The sequence below is a fragment of the Serinus canaria genome, chromosome 1, assembly GCF_022539315.1.
Source record: "Serinus canaria isolate serCan28SL12 chromosome 1, serCan2020, whole genome shotgun sequence".
NCBI classification, from domain to species: domain Eukaryota; kingdom Metazoa; phylum Chordata; class Aves; order Passeriformes; family Fringillidae; genus Serinus; species Serinus canaria.
In genome coordinates, this window is record NC_066313.1 from 90,414,351 (window position 1) to 90,440,669 (window position 26,319).

At 40.2% G+C, this 26,319-nt stretch overlaps 1 protein-coding gene across 1 annotated transcript in view; it reads left to right on the top strand.

The window, feature by feature from the left end:
* The window catches only part of COL4A1 (collagen type IV alpha 1 chain), a 120,189-nt gene that overhangs the window by 32,914 nt on the left and 60,956 nt on the right, over positions 1 to 26,319 (top strand). Inside the window, exon 2 of the mRNA XM_050974377.1 lies at positions 15,267 to 15,317. Within this exon, the coding sequence (XP_050830334.1) occupies positions 15,267 to 15,317 (51 nt within the window). The remainder of the gene's footprint in view (positions 1 to 15,266; positions 15,318 to 26,319) is intronic.

Consider the following 26,319-nt stretch of genomic DNA (forward strand, 5'->3'; position numbering starts at 1 on the left):
TGCCCAAGAGCATTGTCCAAACACTTCTTGACCTGTGCCAGGCTTGGTGCTGTGACCACTTTCCTGAGGAGCCTGTTCCAGTGCCCAAACACCCTCAGGTGAAGAATGTTTTTCTAATATCCAACCTAAACCTCCCCTTATACAACTTCAGGCCATTCCCTTGGGTCCTCTCTCTGGTCACAAGAGAGAAGAGATGAGTGCCTGCCCCTCCTCTTCCCCTTGTGAGGAAGCTGCAATGAGGTCTCCCCTCAGCCTCCTCTTCTCCAGGCTGAACACACCAAGTGACCTCAGCCCATAAGGCTTCCCCTCAAGGCCCTTCACCATCTTTCTTGCCCTCCTCTGGATGCTCTCCAGTAGTTCAATATCTTTTTTTCTATTGTGGCACCCAAAACTTGAGGTGAGGCCTCCCCAGCTCAGAGCAGAGCAGGACAATGCCCTCCCTTGCGCAGCTGGCCATGCTGTCCCTGTTACCCCCCCCCAGGACAGGAATGTCCCTCCTGGCTGCCAGGGCACTGCTGACTCATGATCAAGTTGCCATTGACCAGCACCCCCAGGTCTCTTCCCACTGCTCTGCAGCCTCACTCCCCAGTCAGTCCATACATCCAGGGTTGTCCTGTCCCACGTCCAGGGCTGCCCTACCCTGCACAGCAGTGCTGTTTTCCTGCTCTCCTTCCTCCACCGTAAGTCCTCCAAGTAGGGAGTGATGCTGACTGAGGTCATGTCAGGTGATGATAGGGGTGTGAACCCTTCAATTTCTGATGACTCTGGAAACTGCTGGCTTTTGCACATTATAGTTATTAAAATGCTTAAAAGTAACTTCTGTTTTTTTCTAGCCCTGTATATTACTTCAATTAAATGTTTTATCTTAATGAGGTACTTTTCAAACCCAAATTATTTTACTTGATGATCAAATAAACTGTTAGAGACAGAGAATAATAAATATTATAAAAACCTCATATAAATAAATATCCCCTTTAAAGCAAGCACCAGTGAAATTAAGGAAATAATCCCCTTGTAAAACTTTTGCTTATATTATGTCTGGTTAAAATATGCTAATGGTTACTTTATCAAGCAGACTGAATCTGCCCTAAAAACTTGAATTATTTAATAATTGACTTTTTTCCTCTCTTTCAACTTCTGAATTACATCAAGTAGAAAAAGATTCAGAAGCCAATTCAAATGGGGTAACCATTTTCCTTGTGCAAGAAGCATGAGCTGAGCCCAAAGGAAATGTGATTTTAGTTTAAAAAGAATATTTTTTAATAATTGCTCTGTTGAAATTTATACACTCTTTTTGATCTTTGCTGTGCAGATTCCTGATCTATAAGACGGTCAAACGGATGACACTTTTTAATTAAATAAAAAAAGCTAGAAGATATCAATAAAGTCACTTAACTCCAGGCTGAAGAGTAATGCCAAAAGTGAAAGGCCCTTTGACAGTCATGAGCACTTGCTGTGTGTCTGTAAGGCAGCAGTCCCAAGCTTCAGGCTGTGTATAGGCAGGATTAATACCCTTTTGGTTAATGACACACTTTTATGAAGTGGAGGTAGTGATTTTAGTGACTTCAGTTTTTAACTTTTCAAGCAGTGTAAATATGAGATTTTTAAAAAAAGTGTTATTTAGATGTGTGGTTTAAAGTGTGGTCTGTTCAAGGGAGTGATCTGGGAATACATCTGGCGCGTTAAGGATGTTGCCATAAGAATGACATGTTCTGAACTTTGAGTTTTAGTATGACTTTTGCAGATGTGCTGGCATTGAAAGGCAGTCTCGTGATGTGACTTTGGGTGGTTTTGCTTGCATTTGTCACTTTGATTCCTCTTTTTTTTGAGGGCACTTGTTACTTAAATTTGTCAATATTTGCATATTTTGTAGTGAAATTATTAAGCTGAACATTTTTTCATCCATGAATCTACGTGGAATGTTCTGAAACAGCTAGACATCATTTGCAATGAGCATTAATTCTTGCAAAATGCTGGTCTGGTAGGACTGTGAGATTTCACCTTTCTTTTGTACATGACTTACATTATCTGAGGATCATTTCCTTGAGTTTGTGCTGGTATGGTACTGCTGAGAACACACTGCAGATCACAATGATTACTTAAGGATGAAGGATAATTATAATTTTTAAATTTCTTTCTAGATGTACTCTGGATGACACATCTTCTAGAGGTGGAAGGTTTTTGGAAAGCTCATTTTCAACATCTCTCTGAGTCCCCTAATTTGCTAATTGTGGTATAAAGCCATGTTGTTAGTGCCACAATATATGATCTTATTTGTAATTAGCAAGCCTGGCTAAGCTTGGAGTCACATTACAAGTAACTGCTACAGTGAATTCAGCCAGTATCTATAATGATACAAAGCTGGTCAAGCTATTTTCAAAAAATACTTTCAACCTTCTTTCACAAATACCAATAAAAATGGAAGTACCTTTGTTGGTTACACTACTGGAGAAGGGAGTATGATCAATAGTATTTTAGTACAAAGGTAAACTCTGGGGACCTCCATCTTTTTCTGTCACAGTATCATGCAGTAGCTCATAAATGTATCAATTAACCAATTTATCTCATAAAATTATACATTCCTTTGATAATACAAGTACTTGTGACACCTATGTCAGTCTTAAACCCCCTGCATGAGAGTGTTCCTAGACAGTTTTGCCCATTGTCCTGTTTGCATTGTCTTGCCCCTCAACCATGGCAGCATTTATTTGATTGACCTCATTGTGAAGGTAATTCAATAAACTAAACTGTACCATTAAAAAAATGTGAGTAAAAAGGTTACTGTACTTAGTCCTCACATAGTTTAATTCCAGGGTGGGTTTGATGTGTTGAGGTGGCAGGACAAGGGTGGGGTTGTGACTGCAGGAGGGAGAACAAACATAACAAACATGTGGCAGGTCCCAGGAATAAAGGTCACTGTGGCTTTACCCATTCTGACCCATTTGTTGTGTCCTTCATCTTGCCCTTTGGGTGCCTTTTACTTCTTATTGGCAAGATCCTTGGCAAGATCCTTTTTTTTTGGAAGAACTCTGAAATGGATACTCAGCCTGCTTCTATAATTGCCAGTGTTTATTAACTTCAGAAAATTTTGATTAATTTTTTTTTTATGAAGTTTGAGATCTTTAGTATTGACCTTTCACTGGATGAATGACCTTAAGCTTATTGTTTCTAATTCTAAATAACAAGCATGGATTTTGGAGCCTATTTGTGTCTGCTTAATCAGTAGAAGATATCTTATTGCTGAAACATTATCTGTCTGCTTCTTACAGTTTTTAAATAAGCTGCTCACGAAATATTTGCAGCTGAATCTCAATGTTCATCAATGTTTGCACTTCTGCTGACCCTTACATGCAGGAGTACAGGTTAGGAAAATGTTTAATTTTTCTCAACTATGACTTTTCCATCACTCAGGAAGTTGCCACAGAAAAGAATGGATTTTCAGCCTCTCTTCTAAACCATGTTATTTCCGTTTCTGCAATGAGCGCTATTTACTTTTCTTCTTGTACCTAATTAGTTCTGCATTTTTGTAAACTGTCAGATACCAAGCACTTCCCTGGATGCTCATGAAGTATGCTTTTATTTACAAAATGCAGACAGCAACTGAAGTGGTACAATAAAAATTATGTTGTATGCTTTACAAGAGGAAAAAAATCAATTTTTGTCAGCTTCCTGTCTAGTCAACAAAGAAACATAAAAGAAAGAGAAGACTGACAAGTTTGTTTCCTTTTGCGTCTGGCAAATGTTGCGCTCTAAAATAATATTTCCTGTGGCTATTTTGCTCTCATGCCCCAACATTTCAATTTTTATTAAAACTGGATTTTCAAATGTTAATTTGGAAAAAAAGGGTTGGAGAAAATTTTGTCTGTTTTTCATTTGGGCCAGACAAATAAATTAGAGAACATGTCAATAGCACTGGTTTTAACTCGCGACTATGTTTTAAAAATGGCAAAAGCATTCAGTTGACTTGCCACAAAAGTAAAAGTGAGTTCCATGGCTGAAAAATAAATTAAAAAGAAAAAAAAAGTTGTTTGACAATCAATCTATATTATTACTCAGTGACTTTTTTAATACAAATTGTTCTTTAATTGATATGTTTATTTGCTGCACAGTGTGCATTTAGAATGTCACAATCCAGTTGCAAGTGAAAATGGTTTTTGGATTAAGGAGCTAATTTGCGTAGGAAGACATGGCACTCTAGTTTCTACCAGTATAAATACTCTGCTGTGTTTATGTAAGGGTGGAATTCAGAGCAAGTTACAGTTTCAGGCTACAGGACTTCAGGGCAATATAATTCACACTGATGTTTTACACTGCCTTTCTCTGAACTCCTTTCTACCATAAGGCTCTTAACTAAGAAATGAATACAACACGAGGTGTAACTACTGGAAATGTGCATTTAATGGGACAAAGTATGAGTTTGAACCATCTAATTTGCACCTAAATCCCCTTTCCATGTAATTTTGATGTTCATTGACAAGGAAGACAGCAGCATCCTGAAAGAAATCCAATCCATCCACTCCCTGTAAGCCTAATGCACACAAATTCTGTGAGCTCTTGCGAGTCGTTCAGGTCATTGTTAGCTTTTATTCCAATGCTGTGATACTGCTGCTCATCAGAGAGCAAAGTGGGCTTCTCTCCATACCTCCTAATTCTCAGAGAAGTTTTGCCATCCATAGGGTGAGGCTGTGGCAAAGCTCATCATGGTTTTTGTTGAGGTCAGGTAGAAGGGAGTGAAACTGTCATAAGCTTTGGATGTCCAAGTGTGTTTGTTAAAGACAGAGGCTGTTTTTCACTGAGGGAAGTATTTTCCTGCTGCTGGCATTGTCTGTGAAGGATCTAGAGCCAGCACCTTGGGCTCCTGATGTGAGGTGGTGCCTCAGGGTCATTATAGAGTCTTGCACATCAGACCTCTGAACTGAAATTGTGATTGGGGGTTACTTCTCAATTACCTGTCCAGCTGCTGAATGTCATGTGTTTTGAGGGTTGAGGTTTGTTTTGGGGTCTCTTTTTCCTCCTGTTTTCTTCTCTCTAAACTCTTTCTTAAAAGACACCACCACTTGGAAAAGCCAAAGTCTTTCTGCTAAACTGGTGTTTCTCAGAAAGGAATAATAAAGTGTCCTTTGGGAGCATTTCTTTGTAACAGCAAAGGAAAGTAAAAACCCACTTTTTAGACTTCTGGTCAGTCATCTTTGTGCTTCTTAACAGGAGCTGAGTTCTCACTTCTTTGTTGAGCAAGGGCTTTTGTTAAACCATGAGCTTTGCATTTAAGAGGGTAATCTCTTGAAAGTTGGGTCTCTTCAACAGTCAGACAGACCCATGTGCATCTGGAGTCTTTAGATATGCAGTAATGTCCTTTGAAATGTAGCTTGAACTGAGTGGATTATTTCTGAAGTGTGCAGAGTCTTTAGGAGAAAAGATGTTGGTGTGTCCTGAAGAGAAAGCAGCTCATAATCAATGGCATCCTTGACTGGAGCAAAAGAAAAAATTTGGTGGCCTGTTAAGGAGCAGAAAAAGCAATACTTCCCCTTATGGCTTTTTAGGAGTCCAGACAGACAAATGACTAGTGATTTGTTGCTAAAAATATCAGTGTTTCTGTGAACTAAAGTTGTAAGATGGAGTTTAAGAGAAGGTGCCCAGATAGATTGATAACCGGCAGTTTGTTAAAATATTTGAGAGAAAATGCACGGTGTAGACTTCTGGTACTGCTTCCATTCCAAAAATTATGGTAGTATTATAATGCAAATAGTCCAAAAATATGTTTTATTTTAGGAAATACTCTTCCAATTTTAGACCTTCCCTGTGGCGCTGGGTGCTGTAGTTTCTAGAGTTGACTGTCTGCAAGAAGTGGCTGAAATCTTTCACTAGGGCAATTAAATACAGCTTTTTTTCTTCTTCTTCTTTCTTCCTTTTTTTTTCTTTTTTTACCGTAACAGTGATATTGCCATAGTATGAACCTGTTTGGAAGAACTTTGAGATTTGTGGGGAAGAAAAGTGGGTTAAGTAGGTTTATCAAATGAATTTTTGTGTATTTTGGCTGGCTACTAAGTAGACTAAACATGCTACATGCTTTTTAGATCCTGTGTTTGACAAGGATGTTGAACTGCTGTGGTTACTACTGCTGTTTCCAGAATACCATAAAGCTCTTTAAATGTACAAATTAGTTGCTCGTTAACAATCTTGTGATTCATTGTTGAGTCTGTTGGCCAGAATGTGGCCATTGTTACCCTACCTGTCTCCTCTTCCCAGTATTACTGAGGAGATGAGCAAGCTGGTGCTTTGAAGTGCAAACAGTGTATTAAAAATTGTTTATATTAATTGCTACTGTTTCATTGTCAGAAGTCTTCAAAAAGTTGAGGCTCCTTTCAGAAGAAAAGATAACATGTTTTACTCAAGAAATCAGAACCTGGAAAGTTCTGATAAATTTATGCAACAGAAGTGGCATATGTTCTAGTAAAATTTGCTGATCTTTAAATGCCCTCACAGAGACCTTCTGGAAAGGTTTTAGTGGCAAGTTTTATATACCTGCAATATGCCATGGAGGTCAGTGGAGTCTTCCATTAAGGTTTTCCTTGCAGAAGCTGCAACATTTGTCAGGTATGGGCAAATCTTCTGGTAAGGTCAGCCGGGGCTGTGCGTTGCAGATGTTGGTGCTGTGCTTCAGGGAGTGATTGCAGCACTGAGGAACTGCTGCCCGTGCCTGTGCAGAGCCTGGCTGCAGGTCAGCCATACCCACATAAAGCCACGTTGTTTCCTAAGTAATGCAAGTTCAGGCTTGGGAGAGCTGAAGGGTAAGGAACTGCTGTTGGGGAGTAAAGGACTAAGAAAGGAGTAAGGGGACCCTGGTCATGCAGTGTGGGAGACATGAAGGCAGGAGGCCTCCTGGGCAAGACCTTTGCTGTGGTGATGGTGTTACCTGGAAGTGCACACAGCCTTCTCCCCTGGTGATGGATCACATTGCAGCAGGGTGGTAAAAGGAAATTCGGAGCTGCACAAATAGTGCTCAGGGGAAAGCCCTGCTCAGGTGGTGTGAGTTCAGGACGCAGCGGTCTGTGCCTGTGCTGGACTGTGTGTCACTTGGGTTTCTCCTCTGTGCTCAAACACAGAAGTCCAGTTTATCTTCTGTGCTTTTCTCACATCCTTTGGTGTGCATCCCAACTAAGAGGATATTGCTTCTTCATTTATTTAGTCTGGGCGAGATTGGTGGGGGCTGAAGAAGTCTGCTTCTCAGCACTGTGTTTTTTAAAAGCTGTTATTTCTAAATGTATTTGTTTATGTTGATGTTCATGTGTATCAGCTAAGGGAAGGGAAAGCACTGCTCCTGGATGTTCTGTACACATTTGCAAAATGGCTTCACTGGCTTCCTGCGTATCTTTCCTGATGCATCTCCTGGACGGGGGCTGCAGTGCAGGAGGGCTGCACTTCCCCTGCAGACTTGCTCTTTCAATGCACTCCCCAGTGTAATGGGGGCTTGCTGGGGCCAGACAAGTTTAAAGAGAAGACTTAGTGATTGGGGGGACAGCATGGCAGAGGCAGCCTCTCCATCAGGACCAAACGCACAGGAGCCACAGGAATGGCCTGTGCCCTTCGTGGCCCATGGTGGCACAGCTCTGGGGCTGCTTGCCACCATGGCATCTGTCTCTTACCTCATTCCCAATGCTGCTTAGAGAGGGTTGCTCCCTGTGGGAGGAGGTAGGGAGGAAATCCACCTTGGCAGTTCCCTCTCATCCTGGTTCTGCCTCTTCTGGGTTGGAAAAACGCTGGGGGGTGGAAGGAGCCTGGGAGGGGCTGCATTGTCTGCTGAACTGGTGGCCACCGCCCCCTCTCCCTCAGCCTGTGCCTAGTTTTGGTAGCATTGTGTTTTGCCTTCCTGCTGGAACTGTTTTGGGGCAGGCTTTTAACCACACTGAGTGCCCATACTCAGACTTATTATGGGTACCCCCTGTGCTTGTAAAAATGGGGTCATGCACTGAACAGCAAAGGCACAGGGGCCAGAGAAACTCTGAGACATTTCTAGAAAGCAGTGAAGCCCTGCAGGTGTGGGTTTATTGACAAGACAGCAAGAAGACTGCAACCTGTCCTTGCACAACCAGCCACCACACCATTGTAATGACACTGACCATTTTGCCAGGGTATGGCTAGATCAGCCTTGTACCTCTGGCAGGTGCTGTAATTGGTTTTATGGATCCATCCCATAAAGCAGCAAGAAGAACAAACTTGTGTGATTTGTTTGGGAGTCCACAACCTCTCTGCCTCATGATCAAGAAAGAAGTTTGATGTTTTGTTAGCTCTCCACTTGTATACACGGGGATTGCTAATGCCAAACACACCAAACACACGAGTTACAGGACAGGGGGCTTGGATCTGTTCCATGCAGGACTGACTTCCTTTGCACTTTGCTTTGTGAGCTCCAGGGTAGTTGTATATGAGGCAGGTGATGAGCTCTGCAACAGCCATGGGGGGAGTTCTGCAACAGGATTTCCTGTCCTCTCTGCGGGTTTTTTCAGGTTAGCAAGATGAGGAATGGAAGTTTCTCACCTGTATCAACTGGCTTCAGTTTGTCTGTTCACAAAGTAGAAGAGCTGAGTGACGATTGTAAGCAGTGATTACCATAATCAAATTTAGGAAGGGTCATGCCCTTTGAAATGTATTCCTGAAAGCACTTGTCACTGGGTGTTAGGAAGCCCTGGAACATGCTCTAATCCTCAGCTGTCAGTGAAGAAACACCAGAAGACCTTACTGGCACCTGGAATTTTTTTCACTTCTTTGAAAATAAAACTAACAGTGGAGTTCTTGTATAGGAAAAGGGTGCAAAACCTACTGGATGGATTGGTAAATACAGCCTTTTCTGTTGGAGACTGAGCAGTATCTGGAAGTCCATGGAAATAGACCTGTTAGTAGATAATGCTCATGGGAGGCTTTTTTTAGTTTGTATTCACAAACCAGTTATTTGCTTTGAGCTGTGCAGTATGGAGTCTATAATGTGATATTCTGAAAATTTGCCTAAGTAAGCAGATACCTTGATTGTTTCCAGAGCTTCCTGTTAAAGAATGTAGCTGGAGGAAACAGTTGTTTTAAATGTCGTTTCTGTCCAAATATGGAACAACAGGAATAACTATATTTCCTGTGAACTAACGGGAAGCCCCCTGGATTTGCATCACTTTGTGAAAACCATGTTCACATCACCAACAGGAAGGTCATATTCACAAAGCAGCCTTTAGGGTAGTCCCATGACCCTACCTCCAGGATAGACCTCTGGGGAATTTGGAAAAGAATGTAAAAAATGAGGTCCCAGCAACAAAACATTTCAGCCCCAGCAATCTGATATTCTTTTGATTAAGAAGACACAACTCTTTTCTCAACATATTTTAAGTGAAGTACTTCCAACTGATGCTAATTTACAAAATAAATATTTTCATGAATAGTTAATTTAAAATCTACTAAATTCTGAAAATTTGCTAATATTCCTTTGAGTGACTAAAGTACACTGGAGATAGATAAGAATCTGTGGTCTGTCTGCAATTTTTGTATGAACATCCTGTATGATTATGGTAATACTAAAAACAACAACAAAACAGCCCTCCCACCAGCCAAACAGAAAAACTGTGCCAAAAATCTATAAACAGCCCCCTCTTGTCCCAATAGATATAACGATTTTTTTTCAATTGTATTTTATTGAGTTTTTCTTAAAATTAATTATCTTCTGAAAACCGTACAAGGCTTTTCTCAGACTCACAGAATATTCTGAGTTGGAAGGTATCCACAAGGATTGTTGAGTCCAGCTCTTAAATTAAATGGCCCCATACAGGGACTGAACCCACACTTGGTGTAACTATCACCATGCTCCAATCAACAGAGCTAAACTTTTAAATAAAACCAGAGCTGAATTGTTGTAAGTAGTTCAAATTTCATCATGCACAGCAATACTTCAGAAAGTGACTTGCCATTCTTTTCAGATATTGCAAATATGTTAATTTGGAATTTGGGACTCTAAACTCTTAAAGTTCCCCTCAGACTAACAGGACAACTTAACTCATGCACTGACATGCAAGTAATCATGAAGTGCCACAGTTTTCCACTGTGTAGGTTTGTTTCCATCTGGTCCAGAGCAATCCCCAGAAGATGTATTAGAAGAATGGCTCTGCATTTACAGAGAGAAATGAGTGGGAGCCACTGCTGCTTCCTCCTGTTACACTCATGGACATCAGCCTACAAGCAAAAAGGTCTTCAGGAGAATGAGTATTGTAAACCTGAAGATTAATGAGTGTTTGGAAATTATTGGGTTGTATGTATTTCCCTTGCTTAAACACAGGCATCTGGTGCCTTCTGAAATATTTACATCGACCAGGCAGGTATGACCAGGACCCTAGAGAAGAGCTGTTCCAACCTGGCCTGGCAATTGAAAGCAGGTGATATCCTACAGGACATCTTGAATGGCACTGTTCTGCTGTCCTCTGTGAAGACTGGATCTGCAGAAAATTGAAAGGACACAACCAAGAACTTTACATAGCTACTGCATGGCAGAACCTTCCAGTCACTGCTGACGAGACCTGAACTCAATTTGGTGACCTAGAAGGTTAAAGCTTCAAAACCAATAAGTCTTCCCTTGGTTTGGGGAATTCCCTGAACAGTCATAACTGGAGTCTACCCATGATTTGCTGGGAAAAAAATTTAAAAAAAGGACACAAAGATAAGCTTCAGCGTTGTTTTGTGAAGGGTCTTTTTTGTTTGTTTTGTTTTTTAATCATGAGAAAAATAATTCTGGACAAGAGGAAAGACTGGAGCTTGCTGACATTAAAAAAAAAAAAATTAATTGTTTTTTTTGTCCGCTATTTTTCTGTCTGTAGACATCTGAAATTGATGGGTTTACAGAAGACATGAGAACTGAGCTCAACTTCTGGTCTTTGCTTTAAGTCATCAAAATGAAGGAATAGCAGATGTTCCTTTTCCTAAACCATTTTAAGAGTTGAAGTTCAAATAATCAGTTCAGAAAAACTGGCTTTGTATCAACTCCTTTAAGGGTGTATAACTAAATTTTGCTAATTGCTAAAACAGTGCAGATTTTTTTTTTTTGTTATCTTCTTTGTTCTAGCTAAGTGTAAATCAGGAGTTTTAGCTACATGATTTTTTTCAAAGTTGTTAATGGACTGTAAAATCAGTTAACAAAATACTAATTTTAACAGGAATATAACAGTGGTTTCCTCTAGTGGTACTTTGCACACAAAATAGCAGTTCTGCTAATTCAGTAGTTATATCTAAAGGTTGAAGACAAGAATAGTAATACAGCCAGGGAGCTATTTTGACATTCTGGAAAGAGAAGAAAATATGAGAGGAATGCAAGATAAGTGTCCTGCAATTGGCATCAAGTCCCTGTTTCTGTATTTGGTGGGATGTGAAATGTGAAGAAATTATTGATCCAGCTCTCGTGTCAGCGACATGAGTTGCGTGCATGTGCACTTAGGAAGAAGTGCAGTGTCTGCTGCATAGGGATAAATATTCCTTGGGCTTCCAAGAAGCTGGGTTTCCACACAGGTGGAAAGGGGTTGATTTTGTGGAGAAAGGAGATTCAGACTTAAAGTTGTCACTGTCAAACAGCCATCCTATTGCCTTAGCCTTTCTTGTGGTTCAGCTTGAAACTGCAGTTGGAATTCAGCTCAAACTGGGGTTTAAACTGAAGCAATAGAGGTGGGAAATCTTCACTGTTTAATTAGAAAACATCATCAGTTCAAGCATTCCCATCTAAACAGAGAGTATCATTTTATAATGAATTAATCACAGAGTGAAGTAATTATGATTATTTTTACCTTTTGGAAGCACTTTGGCTATGAGTTAGGTAATTTTTAAATAGAGAATTTTGATATCGGTTGTAACCTCAGGATTTTCTGTTATTTGAAAGACATTATATTTTGTGCAGGAGAAGTGACTGTGTTCCCTGGAATGAGATTTTTAATGTGAACAGAGTTAAGTAACCAGTGAGAGTTTAATTAAATTTTTACCTTACAGTTGTGCTTTGCAGGCTGCAATGTGAACTCTATTGATACCTAGGCAATTAGCCTAAGCTGGTGGCTGCTCAGCAGCTGAAATCCAGTAAGCAGAGCCTGAGGTGATGTTGTGGGAAAAGGAACTGCATTTTGTCTTGAGAAATACACTTCTGTAAGAGAGTGTAGCTTCCAAGAACTGACTCTGCCTTTGTATTATTTTGGAGATGTCTGTAGCCTCCAGAAATGGTGCATTTCCAAATATGGCAGTCATCTCCCTCCTAGGCTGCTCATCTGGCTGTTTGCATCGTTCCTGTGCAAGTTCCAAGCAGTAGTCCTCAAATGCCAGGAAAGTAGCTGGACGTGGAAAAACAGGGCAGAATGCAACAAGTCTGTAGCTGCGATCTGACAGATGTCTCACAGGCTGCCTTGCAGAGCAGAGTTTGTTCCGTCGGCTGCAGGGAATTTTAGCAGCTTTCTCAGCTCTGTCACTGACAGGGCTTAAGGCTTGTAAGGCTCAGTATGTGGGTCATGGAAGCTAGAGGTCCAGATTGGGATGCCCATTCATTAACAGGACTTTTTTTTGAACTGTATGTTGATGTGATAGAAAATAGATAGGTGTCCTTTAGGCAAACACTCGGCTGCATAAAGCACCTCTGTGTGTGTCGTGTTGAAGGGATGTAATCTTTTTATAGTTTAATACTGATTTGCTTGGATGATTCACTAAGCTTATCAGTTGCAGACAGTCTGGGAGAATGAAATGGAATGGAAATGCTTGTCAAGAAATGAAACAATTTGCATCACTAAAATAAGCTTCTGCTTCTGGGCAGATTTATATTTTGTGGGTGGAGTAAGATAAAATTAATGTCCTCTAATGTTGCATGAGAGGCTGGCCTGTGGTGCAAGGAAGCTGTGGCTATTTGAAAATTGTGAGTGTACCATGCAATATAGGGCGGGTACCTGGTGCAGTGCGCCTGGCCAAAGTCTTTGGATTAGCCTGTAACTGGCTCCTAGACAAGGGATAAAGGCACTGCCTTTTCATCTACCACTCCGCCCCACAGATTATACTTCCTGCCCAGCACTGTTCCTTCTCTGTTTTGGCACTTGGAGGACAGCAGTGATTGTTCCAAGCTTCATGCAGTTTCTGGGGAAGGCCTTGTCTCTATGAGGATGTCTGGGAGATATGACGAAGTTATTTCTCTCTATTTGTCTCAATATCTCTAGTCATATATAGTGGGATGTCATTAAGTGGATTATTCATGTCATGAGACTGATTTAAAACCAGAGTTTAGAAATGAGCAATAATTTGCATAGTTTCAGTTTAATTGCCTTGTGATGATTCCTGTACTTGCTACAATCATCCTTCTCTCTTCCAGCATCTCATTACTTAAGTGCCCCTTTGACCTCCTTAAAGTGACCTTTGATCCACAAGCTTCTTCCAGTCTGGCCCTCCCATTCTACCAGAGAAGCAGAAGGAAAAACCTCATACTTCTTCCTAGTATAGGCAGAGTGTTATCACATGGCTCAGATTCTAAATGCATTTTAGTAGTTGAGGATAATGCTATTCAGCAGTGGCTGTCATTGCTGGCCAACCTCCCTCCCACCCACAGAGGTTGCAGACAGTGATAGCAGGAGATGATGTTACTGTAAAATAAAGGCAGTGTTTGGTAGAGCAGGTGCCTGTTCTGGCATGGCAGGCTGCAGCCCTTGCCCCAAACAGGACCTTGTGCACTTGTGCTCCCTGGTGCTCAGTACCTTCTTACCTTCCTCGCCTTTGGTTATTCTCATCTGAGGCATTAAAAAACAGGAAAAAATGAATATAATGGACTCATTTTTGTGGGGACAAAAAGAGGCTTGAAAGCACAAGCCCATTCTTCTGGCTATGCTAAATTTGAGAACAAAACCATACTTAAATAACAGCATCGTTTTTTTCTAAAACAGTGCATGTTAAATAATAGGCTGAAGGAAATATGCAGGGATTAACTCGAAAACAGATGTTTATAATGATTCAGTGACTTATGTTAAGTACATTCCCAGACGCAATTAAAACAGACTTCTCCTGAATTTAGGGGATGTGTTGATAAAGCTGATAACATTCTCCATGATCCTGGAGGAGGAAGTATGAGCTGCAAGCATGCGTCCTCCAGCTGAGATCTCTTTAGGTCTGAAAAACTAAGAGAGGTCACACAAGGTCACTTCTTGTAATGGGAGACCCAATGTTTTTCCAGGCATAACCATGTCCTGCAATGAGTAAAGCTGATTATTCAGTGGGTGGCACATTTCCCTTCTGATCCTTGCTGAGGTTGCACTGCAGCATGTCTTGGTGTTGTCTTCAGGTCCAGTTCTCCTTCTGCATTATATGATAAAAATTCATTCTAATCGTGTTAATTCTCACATTTGTGTGCATTTATAATATAACATGGTATAATAATATAAGATAAAAATTTGTAACTAAATTTGCTTTATGTCAGTATGGAGAAAATTCTACTTCAAGAAACAAATTCAGTGGATGTACTTATACAAAAAAAAGGTGTCAACTAAAGCAATACATTTTTAGGAGATTGCACTGTATTTTCATTTGACAGCTTTTTTTTTTATGTATTAAAGTCCCATTTCTCTTTGATGCTTTACTTTAAAATAAAATGTATTTGCCAAGTAAAAATGTCACTGTATTGTTTAACTTTCTGGGGTAATATTTGTTGGTCTCACTGGGGGCTTTCCAAATGCAAAACAGATTAGGTGCATTTTCTTTTCATTTCCCAGCAGTACTGAGATCCCAGTAGACTGTGGAGCCTGCAGATGTAGAGGGGCAGGTGCCCAGCATCTGTGCTGAAAGCTGTCTCAGGGGAGGTGCTGTCCCTGACTGCTTCTGAATAATGGCCTGAAGGGGCTGCTGAAGGATCTCCTGTGTGTTGGTGGAATATTCACTGATACAGATGTTTTGCTTCTTTCCCTCATAGTTTGTTTCTGAGGGGCATTACAACAGTAAAAGCAATTGAGTTCTGAGTTGCTTACCATTTGCTTCGTGACTGTGAGGAGGAAAAGTAGACAGTAGCCCTGATGCTCTTAAGAGCATCTTTGGTAACACAAAGTGACTGTAAGATTTTACCTGTGCACCAGTTAATCTGCTTGCTCTCATGTTACTTAGCCCATGTATGGGCTTAAGTTTATGGTGCCTGCTCTGACCAGCCTTGCAGTCAGTGGGGAGCTGCTGACATCCCTGGCTCATTGCAGTGTGTTCTGCCTGTCACCCAGTTCAAACATTTAATTCTCAATTTCTTTTATTTTCAGGGATGTTCTGGTTGTGGAAAATGTGATTGCAGTGGAGTAAAAGGACAAAAGGTAAGCCAGCTCTGTCCCATTTCATTTTCTTGCCTATTTCAACCACAGGGTATAAAATCTCCTGGGAACCAGGTGAGCCTGTGGGTTCAGTGAAGGCTTGCACTGCCAGGGGCATTGCCAAGGCCAGGCCAGTGCCATCAGCAGGGTTTCTGAGCAGCAGCCACCTCTGGCTGTGGCTGCAGAGGGCAGGAGGGCCAGGGCTGGGGGGCAGGTGAATGCCCTCACTCTGGAGTGAAGCCCCCAGCCTACTGTGGCCGTGCCCTCCCTCCTTCCCCATCGAGTGGGATGCTAAACCATCACTCTCACCTTTCCCTCACCTCATCTCCAGCCTCTTCAGTGGGTAGCAGGCTTGACATCCTGACCTCCTCTGGAAGTGAGGCAAGTAGTTCAGAAATGCTCCTCTCAGCATGCATGCAGACTGCTCTCCAGGATGGCCGTGATGCATCATAATCAATGTTCCCTGACCAGGGTTAGCCCTGGGAGGCAAAGACTTGCAATAGTTAAGAGGGAGGTTAATGATCAACTTAGATACAGAAAAGTGTTGCAGGTCAAGAAAAAAAAACATTTAAAACTTTTGACAGAACCTTGCAAATGAGTTTTAAAGTTCCCATTCAGTTATCTAAACTTCTTGTATAAAAGGCACAAAAAAAGGCACTTTAAAATCTTCTTTCAAAGCAGTTGCAGTGAAGAAAAATTACAATGCACTTAAGCACTCTGTGAATTCCTCCTGTAAACTACCTGCTTTTGTAAATATTATAGACATTCCACCAGTCTCCTTATCTCTTCCAATTTTGCATGTAGATTTTAATCTATGATGTGCTCTCTTGTGCATGCAAATGTGCTGTACATCTCCCATTCTAAATGAATGTAAACCAGTTTTCTCATCCTGTGGTTGCTTTGGGTATGTGTTTCGAGGTAAGTTGTTTAGGTCACCCAAAGAAATACTTAGAAGAGATGGGGGTTGTTTGCTTTTTGTTTTGGGGATTGTTTTGTTCTTTGCAATAAATAGACAGCTGGTGTTCTGTGTTGTCTGAATGCATATTTACAGATGATGGATTTAAGAATGTCTGTTGGTGGCTTTTCTTTGGTGTTTTCCAGAACTAGGAATGTAAATTACTTAATTGGAGGCCCAAAGAAGATAATTTTCTTTGTAACAGAGCATAGATGAATTTGTGATACAGATAAAAAGTGTCAAGGTCCGGAGCATCATTCAGATGGAGTCTTCTTTTTTTAATGACCCATTAATGTCTGTTTAATAAATGTCAACTATATATTGAAAACAAATACAGCGAAGATTTGGGAAGGGTTCAAAACTCTGAATTTATTCCTTGATAGCTTGATCTTATTGTTCAGTAACAAGTACAGATGAGTCACGGTAGAATGAAGGAGACATGTTATAACCCTTTTGTTGAAAGACATCAGTTTTCAGTTCATAGAGTATGCCAGCTTCTTGTAACATGATAATTTTAAAAAATGATACCTTGGGGAAATAAATAGTATTAAGCCTTATGCTTCATTTATTTCCAGCTGTGTTCCTGTTTGCTAGAGCTCTTGCTGGCATTTTTCATTTGCATAGTCCAGAGAACGTCTCATAATGTTCTGTTTAAAAGAAATAGATATGCTAGATATGTCTGATATGATAGAATCCAAAACTACCTCACATTAATGCAGGCTGTGTAAAAATGCTGATGAGAGAAAAAGATCAGTCCATAGTAACAGCAGGCATATTAAGTTCCAGTGTGTCAGTGTACTCTCCACTCTTCCTGATGGGTTCCATCACAAATTTCTCTGACTTTAAGCAGGTATATAATAAAGTATTCACATAGTTTTAGACTTGGTAGGAAATGTAGTTATTGACATTAGAGACATCTGGACAGGTGAACGTCTAGTTATACCTAGAAAACAATAGTCAAGGCAGGCATTTGAAGGTATTTTGGAATGCATTTAACATGCATAAATCTGGTTTAGATCAGTGCTTGCTCATTATGTTAACTATGTTTCAAACATACTTAAGATTTTGAACAGATAACTGAATTTTGTTTTAAAAAAATCTGCCCCCTGCTCTTTAGCCCTGTGTAATTTTTTTTATCCTGATTTGTTACATTTGGTGTCTGTCTAGAATAAGGATAGCCTGCCACTTGGTTCCAGGCCTGGAGACAGAACCTGGTGAGGGAAAGTAAGGGGAGCATCCTTCCTGCTTGCTTCTGTAATATTTCTTTAAATGGTGTTTCCAACAAATGCATTTGGATTTGAAACATGTCCCTGCTAAATGTGGTTCCCATTAGCACACACGTCAGTAATGGTACCTGTTACTTCAAAAATCTATGTGAATATTTCTTAATCAGAGGACAGATTAGAAAGACTGATTTTAGCCAAGATCTGGGCTAGGAGAAGGCTGCCATGCCCAGCTCTTGTGGTACCCCAGGAGACCACATAAAAGAACATCTGCTCTCCACTTCTCATGTGGGAGGACATATCCACTCTAACCTCCACCATCCACAGCCAACATTCTGCCTACACTGGAAACCCTTTTGATCTGGCTTCCATGTCATGCAGAAGTGCACAAAAGCTGAAGGGCCTTTTCCAATCCTCCCACACTCTTCAGCAATCCACCCACACCACTTCACTGCCATGGGAGCCCCGGGAGCTGCGGAAGTGGGTGCTGGGTTTACTCTTTAATGCCTTAATTATTAACATCTGGAGAGATATTTCCTAGTGCAGTGTGGGAAGAAGTTCCAGACCCTGAAGTTCCAGACTGAGGTTCAATTAAAATTCATTTGGCCAAATAATCATATTCATGATCTCATCAGAAAAAGTGCTGAAAATGGTATTTGACTTAAAAGCTGTGAAATGCCCAGGAAATAGTACCCAAGAGCATTTCAGACTTGGAAGAGTAAATTACATTGCCATATTTTTCTCTCTCCTTTGAGAATAATTTCATCAATATGATGGCCATATTTAGAGTACATTTAAAATGTTCTCTCATCAGACTGCTTCCATGAAAATTGCATTTCTGTGCCAAGCTCCTTTAACATGACTCATATGTTATCAAGGGCATATAATTGACAAACTCTAAGGTTTTTCATCCCTTTCAGAAAATTCAGAAAGTGAGTGTAATTGCAACAGATGGCCCTTATCCTATAAAGCCTCTATTATTACACTGAACACCAAGCTGTTGTTTTAAGCTATATAATGTCAAATATCACATATTTGCCAAACAAAAGGTACAGAAATTTTAGAAAAATATAATATTGCTAAAATAATAAATAATACCATACTGTTTTCCATTAGAGAGATTAGCCTAAAACATCTTCGTTTATTACCTCATACTTTTTATTTGGTTTTCTGCATAATAACTTGACTGTTCTCTTAAACCTCACTGAAGTGTGAGATCTGTTTAAAGTGATTAGTGTTGAATGCTTGCCTGCATTTTACTGAGCTACTCAGAAGAAGACTGAAGCTATGTGTTCTCTTTAATGCCTACCTAGATTTTGAGAACAATTTCAAGCAGCTGTCAAGATAAGAAGTGCTAGCTGTTAGTGTGTGCAGCAAAAACATGTTAAGCATTTAATTACCATTCAGAACAAAGACTGCACAGAGATGAGTAAAGTTCTCCACTTTTTCTAAAACTGTTCCTGCTCCCATTCATGACCATTTGCACTACTTTTACTCTGTATCAGAAACAAGTGTAAATGGAGCCAACACTGGAACCTTGCTGTAAGTAATGCAGAATGATTAATCTTCTTAGACTTATCAAGTTAGAATGCACTGAAGTATAAATCCTCATTCTTTAGTATAAATATTTTATGATGATTTCACTGTCTCAGCATTACCCACTGAAAGTTGAAGCCAACAAGAATATCAAACATGCTTTTGTCATTGAGCATGAAGTATTGCAATTTAAAAAAAGTCTCTGCTAGATAGAAGATAAGAATAGAATGAACTCTTACTGTACTGCTGGTTTTGACATTTTTATTGTTTGAAAGCAGGAAAACTTGAGCAAATAATGTTATTTTGGCTTATATTTGTTTCCCTTATTCTGAGACTGTATCTGTATTATTATACCTACGTAAATTTGAATTCTCTGTTTGCCTTGATGGGTGCATCACCCATGTGTGGCTTGACCATGCTGCAGAAGTACACAGACTGGCTTTGCTTGAGGTGTTTTGGATCTGGAAGCCAGGTAGCTCTGACTTAGACTGAGAGTCAGTGGGACATCTCTGGAGCTTGCCATCAGCAGAAGCAGAGACCAGTGTTTTCTCTCCTGCACATTTCTGCAGCCTTGAAAATCACAGATGGTTTTGGTATATGCAGGGTGTTGTGCTTCTGCCTTTCCTCTGTGTAATGAAGAGTCGACTGCTGCAGTGGACTGTGTCCTTGTATTTTTTTTTTTTAAGGTTTACCAGACTACAGGGACCTTTGAGGGTTTTCTGTCATTTTGCATATTAAAAGATAGAACAAAAATGTTTCTAATATTGATGATTTAACACAATATAAACCCCCTTGTTGGAGACAAGCCCTGGCAGTCAGTAGGAAGATCACTATTAAGCACTTTGAGTTTCCTTGAAAATGTATCAGAGGCAACAAGTCAGTTCCTTTAGTGGAGCAAATCAGTAATCATTAGACCTATCTTTTCATAGTCAACCTTTGATATATCTTTTAGAATCAAGAATGCTCATTTTTTTAATCACTTTTCATTGACACTGCTTGGTTTTAGTAAGCACTGCTCAGTGTTCCTATTTAAATCCCCCGAGAAGAAGAGGACACAGTCTTAAGCTGCATCAAGGGAAGTATAGGTTGGATATTAGGAGAAAGTTTTTTACTGGAAGAGTGATAAAGTACCGGAATTGTCTGCCCAGGAATGGAGTCACCATCTCTGTATGTGTTTAAGAAAAGATGGCACTCCATGTGGCACTCCATGCCGTGGTTTAGTTGAGGTGTTAGGGCATGGGTTGGACTCAATGATCTTGAAGGTCTCTTCCAACCCAGTGATTCTGTGAAGTGGCTGCTGTAGGAACTTTGAGTCCAGCACCAGTTTATGCCTGAGTTGGAAAGACCTTGAACGGGAGACCTTAAGGAAACCTCAACCAAATAATGTACTCTGGAGATGGCCATAAAGTTGGAAAGAGGGGTGACAGGCAATGTGGGAGGCAAAATGTGTCTGCAGTCTGGAAAGGGATAATAGATAACATGAAATCATCTAATTATGCCGGAAAGGGCAGACTCAGAAGACAGTAATAAAATAAGCAGAGGTGCTGATCAGCTGCAGATCTGATGTTCTACAGGGAAATTTGTGATTCATAAATACTCTTGAAAGTCGGGATATTGTCACAATGGTTTTTGTCAGTTCTGCTTTGACAGTAGTATATTTTTATTGATTTATCCTTTACTCTGAGAAAAAATAGTATTTTGAATTCAAATCAGGGGAAAAGAACATAATTTTTCATGAAGAGGGCTGCTATTCTTGAAAAGGACAAAATATCAAATAACTTTGAATAATATTGACTGCGATATGCTAAATGTTGAAAAGTTCTCTATTCTTTCCCAGCTGTCAGACCAAACTGCTAAGTGGCATCAGAAACCATCAGCTTTTCTTAGTTTTAAGTAGTTGTCAGAACCATTTGTCCCAGTTGTCTCTGGCAACATTTTTTATGTTAAGATACATTTTTGCACTCAGTACAGTGGGTATCTGTGATTAATACAAACCAGTGGATTACACTGATCAATTTATCTCTATGGAAAGAGGGCTCTTAAAGCAGTAGTATTATGTGCTTAGACATGCTCATATTTAGTTTTCAGAGCTGTCTTCTGAAGGTATTCACAAAGTAATATTTCATTTGGCACAATATGACCTTTTAAGCAGCTGTTGCTAGATGCACTGTTTTTGATTTTAAGGGTTTTGGCACAATGAGCTCAGGCTCTATTCTTCATGGAATAAAACAAGCTCACAGGGCTGGATTTTGAATTTGCACAACAACTGTTAGTGTATGCCTTCACTATGGTTTCTTCAAGGATTGCAGGGCCTTAGCTTGATCTGAAGTATGTGAGCCACCAATGAATTAGTCAAGTTTCTCCAGTGTGAGATATGAGATGTAAGATAGGAAAAGATGTGTAAGATCTCTGCTTCTCTGAAGTCTTCAGGCTCAGGAATTGGAGCTGCCCAAGGCCTGTGCAATACCTGTGCATAGCTTGAAATCTTCCCAAATTTAAAATTATGCCTTTACAGGGTCAATATCTACTGACTAGATACAGATTACAAAACGTTTGTCCTGTGCAGTTTTTCAGTATGTGCTTTAATTGCCCACTAAAACTCTGTGATGCTGCAAGGGTTTGTTGGTTTAATTTAGGAGTCTGGGACAGCAAACTCTGGGATGCAGCAGTAGCTACATTTTGTAGTTAATCCTTTAAATTTCTTTAAATAATCCTGCTCTTCAATTTATATTGTATTTGCTGGGATCTCAGACCAAGACAGACATTAAATCAGACAGTTCTGTGATATGTCAGTTCCCACACAAGAATTTAATCCTTGATGCACTTAATAATCAGTTTCTGTGTACATTTTCTCTATAGCAATATCCACAAGAAGTGACCTGGGTATATATAATTATCACTAGGGAACCATAGTAATATGGTATGTAGTAGTCTTCTTAAATCACTTTATGGTCTTTTTAGCCAAGAGCAAAAAGTTGTTTGGGAAATGTTTTTTTTTTTTTTTAAAATCTCATACCTCATGGTAGTTAGTTGTTTGCTTCCTTTCTCTCAGCTACTTCTTATTTCAGATTTTAGACTTATGCTTTCAGAGAAAGGTCATAACTAAGATTAGTCACTGAAAACATCTGGCCATATGATGTTGGCCTTCAGAAAAGCAGATCTGGATTTTCTCAAAGTTTGGATTTCATTAAGGAAGGGTAAAAAGCCAAATTTTATACAAAGTACTCAAAACCCCTTCCAGCAGCAATAGCAAAGCTTGTAACACTATATGCCTGGAAGGAGACAGAACAGTAAGAAGCAGCATGAAAGTGGGATTTTCAAAGAGGAAACCTGAAGTAGCTGCTAAAGGAGTGATAGTGGAGCACTTTATCACACTGGGAAGTTTCTAACCTGCTGGAGAACATATTTAGTTTAAGCACAAAAGAAATTTCATATCACAGTAGGAGCAAAAACAGTTGATGTTTTTAAGAGATGTTGAAGAGGATTTACATTTCTTTTCAAGTAACTACAACACCTGAGAAAGAGCTACAGAATAGTTAATTGAAGTATTGATAACATAGCAAAGAGAGTTCAATTAAATGATGAAAATAATGACTAACTTTCAGTAATGAAGTGTTCTCTTATATAATCCTTAACAGCAAGAGAAAAGCAAAATCAAGGTGAAGCCAAGGGAAAAGAAACTTTGACTCCTGTCTGGAAAATCATGTTTATATCTCTTAGAATATTTAAGAGTGATTATAATGGCAAAACGTACTCATAAATTTTGTAGCTCTTAAAGAAAGCATGTGACAGCTTCCACCGAAGTTCATCTGGAACATTTTTAAATGTATTGATATGCCAACAAAAATAATTCTCACCAAGGCTTGTGTCAAAGTTCAGTGTGCACAGTGTACTGAGCTGAGTGAGTGAGCACAGTCACCAGCATCAAATGGGGTGTTCTCTCACTCTTTTCTCACTGACTGTAAACACATGCAACAAAAGCATTTCATGGCTGGTTAGCAGAATACTTAAAGCCTTCAGGGGGTTTAGTAACCCTTAATTTTGTTAGGTTTGCTCGAGTGGCAAGCAGAATCTGAAAGATGGTGCAGAACTGCAAAATAAATGGTTTTAAGTGGTGGTGATGGAGGGGAGGGACTCTGGTACAGAGGAGCAGTCTAAAATGCCCTCTGGCTCCAATGTCAGTAGTTAGGTGAAATAAAGGGAGGAATTCCAAAGGCTTGTACAGCGAGCAATGAACAGAGAAACCAGCGCTGCCTCCATCTGTATCGCAGCACCTTTAATGGGATCGTGAGTTAAGGACGTGATCACAACACCTCAACTCAAACTTCGTTTCTGTCTGAAAGTGTGGAAATAGAGGCTGGAAATCCAGCAAGGACACATCCAGCCCCGTGAAATTCCTGTAAAAGAATCTCGGTGGGAAGTTCTAGTATTAAATGCAGTGACATCGGTGTCTAGGCAGGAGAGCTGAGTGACCCCGTTTTCCTCATCAAAAAAGGGGAAAGCTGGTGTTTGTGAAACTCTCCAGGGTATAAGTTCAGCTGGCAAACCTGCCTCGGCCCGCTGTGTGCCGCTGGGCTCCGTTCAGGAGGGGCGGGAGGGGCAGGGCTGTGCCCGGGGCTGGCAGTGTCCCAGGAGCCGGGCTGTGTCACTTCCCCGCGGGCTCCTCTGGGTGGCACTCAGACATTACGGATGTCCTTGGTTCTGACCGGCCTCTTTACGTGTCCTTGTCCCTTTTTTTTGGTCAGAAAAACAGTAAAGCTACCTGCTGAGCAATACACCAACTTCTGGTGTACACCGACACTTACAAAGATACTGACATCCTCTAGAACGTCAAAATAACAAAGATACTTTTCATTATTGTTAATAATTATTGTGTCTTTATTAGCTTTATTGACTTAGGCTGAACAACCCTGGAGGTATTACAAAAATATATATTGTCGTGTCTGTTTTACAGTGGATCTGGTTGAGTCAAGAGACAATTAAGTGAAGAAGCACTGATTGACACTTTTGAGGCACAGTGTTGTCTGCCTTGTGATATTTTCATGATTAAAAGTCAGAAGCCAGAGTATTTCCTCTATTTTGTGGAAAGGCATTTTACTCATATGGAACTTTCAAAATGTTTTAATCTTCAGAAATGCCATTTCCAACCTGACTCAAAAAAGCAGCTAGACTAGCACTGTCTCAAATAGTGCTGTCTGTCACATGCCCTCAAGATTTGAGTACCTCATTATGAGAACTTTATTGCAGTCCGTACTGTCTAGGACCAGCTGCCCATGTTTTTACTATTTATGGAAGAGATTATTTTCTGTAAATATGGCCATGACGAACCTTTGGCAAGAGAGTAAGTAAAACTTGCATGTAACGTCACATTTCATTCCCAGTCTAGGATCTGAACAAAAATAAATTAAAAACCCAGAGAAGTTTAAGACCCTTTTTCCCCCCTGCTGTTTCATCTTTAAATCTGAGCCTTTAAACAATGCCAAATGCAAACAAATGCTAAATAATTTTCATTAATGAAGTAGGAAGGGTGTGGAACATTTTTACCCCTTATATTCTTGGACCTTCAACACTGGAAGTGATTTAATACAATGTGTAATAAAACAAAGGAAGAGTTACTCAGACCTAATGTGTTCAACAGATGATTAGAAGGGGTGGGAAATATAGCACCCTTTTGATTCAACCTGTATGCAGGTGATAGAACTTCCTTTTTCTTTTTCCAGTGCAAACACATTTGTCCTTCAAACATCCTCTTCCCCTGTGGTTCTTTGAGGTTCTTCTGTTCCCCTGAGTGACTCCAGCTGATGAGAAGAGGTTCCTTGACCAATGTGTGATAAAAGATTTAAAAACTAAAATAAAGTTGGAGAACCTCATGTGTACCTTTGTAAAGAAGTTTGTGTGACTTCCTTCTGAAACATCATAAGCTGTGTTATTTTCTCATTTTTTTTTAAATCAAGGAAACTTTAAACAAAAAGACAATGAACCACATACTTTGGTGTTAAACTGCCAAACTCTGTGCAGGCAGACTTCCACAGCTGAAGATAAAGTTTAGTTGCTGTGAGTCATCTTCTCTCTCATTTTCTACTTCTGTACTTCATATATCATGCTCTCAATCATGCTATGAATAAATATGTACCCCCTCAGCATCCCAGCTACTTCTGCATCTGTAACATTTATCTATGCTGGAATGCAATATCGCACAATGAACCAAAGGCATGCAAATATAAGGAATATTGAGAGCTTCAGGTAAGAGCTTCATGGCTCAAGAAGTCCTAAAATGTGAATTTTGGGCAGCTGCATTGAAAAAACTGACTACTACTACATTTGGAAAATGAGGAATATAACTGTGGGTCAAGGAAGAAGAGGAATTGCATGAAGAAGACTTCTGAATTGTGTAGGGAACAGCTCTTACTTAGAGTTGGTTTAACTGAAATTGTATGATGTTGATACAATTGATGAGGAAACCAATTGCTTGGCGCCAATTAAATGATAACCATGATTGGCTTTTGAATGTTAATTTTACTTCACTCACTTCTTATTCAACTTCTGAATTTCTTTGAGACACATTGTGTATCCATGCACTTGAGCACCAGCTAAGCACATAGATACTGATATGTAGGGGAAAGGATAATCAAAGATTGTTATTTCTATTTTTGTACTCCTGGGAAACACTTAGCAGCTTCCTGAGGAATGTTCTGTACAGCCATGAGGTGCCACAAAAATATGCTCTTGCTCTAAACATTCCTTAGTATTTAGGAGGCAGAAGCCCCGGCTCAGTCCCTTAACCTTAAACCTGAAAAGCCCTCTAATGAAATGTTTATATCAGTGAATATTGGAGGTTTGGGCTCATCTTGGATCAAGCTGCAGACGTTCCTCAGCATTAGGAATTCATGACCCTTGAGAAAGGATACTTTCATAGCAAGAAGAGTGATCATGTCAGGGAGTGAAAAAACACAGTGAGATTTGGTGATCAGGGTGCCTGCCCCATGGTATATGAACCTGTATGGGTTCCTGTGAATTAAGGGTACAGCACTGGCTTTTGCACCATAAGTAGCTGCTTCCCAGTGTCCTCCCCTCAAAAAGCAGCTCTGAGAGTCCATTTGGCTGTGGCACTGGAGGAGTCCCACCGGAGAAAGTCACTGGGGAGGGAGCAAAGAGAGAAGGAGATGCGGAATGAGCACCACGGCAAAGAGGTCATGAGGAAGGGAGTGCTGTTCCCCAGCAGCTCTTGGGGTGGCCCTGTGTTGTCACACATGTCTGAGTATAGTGTAGGGCAGTCCTGGTTGCTTGAGGT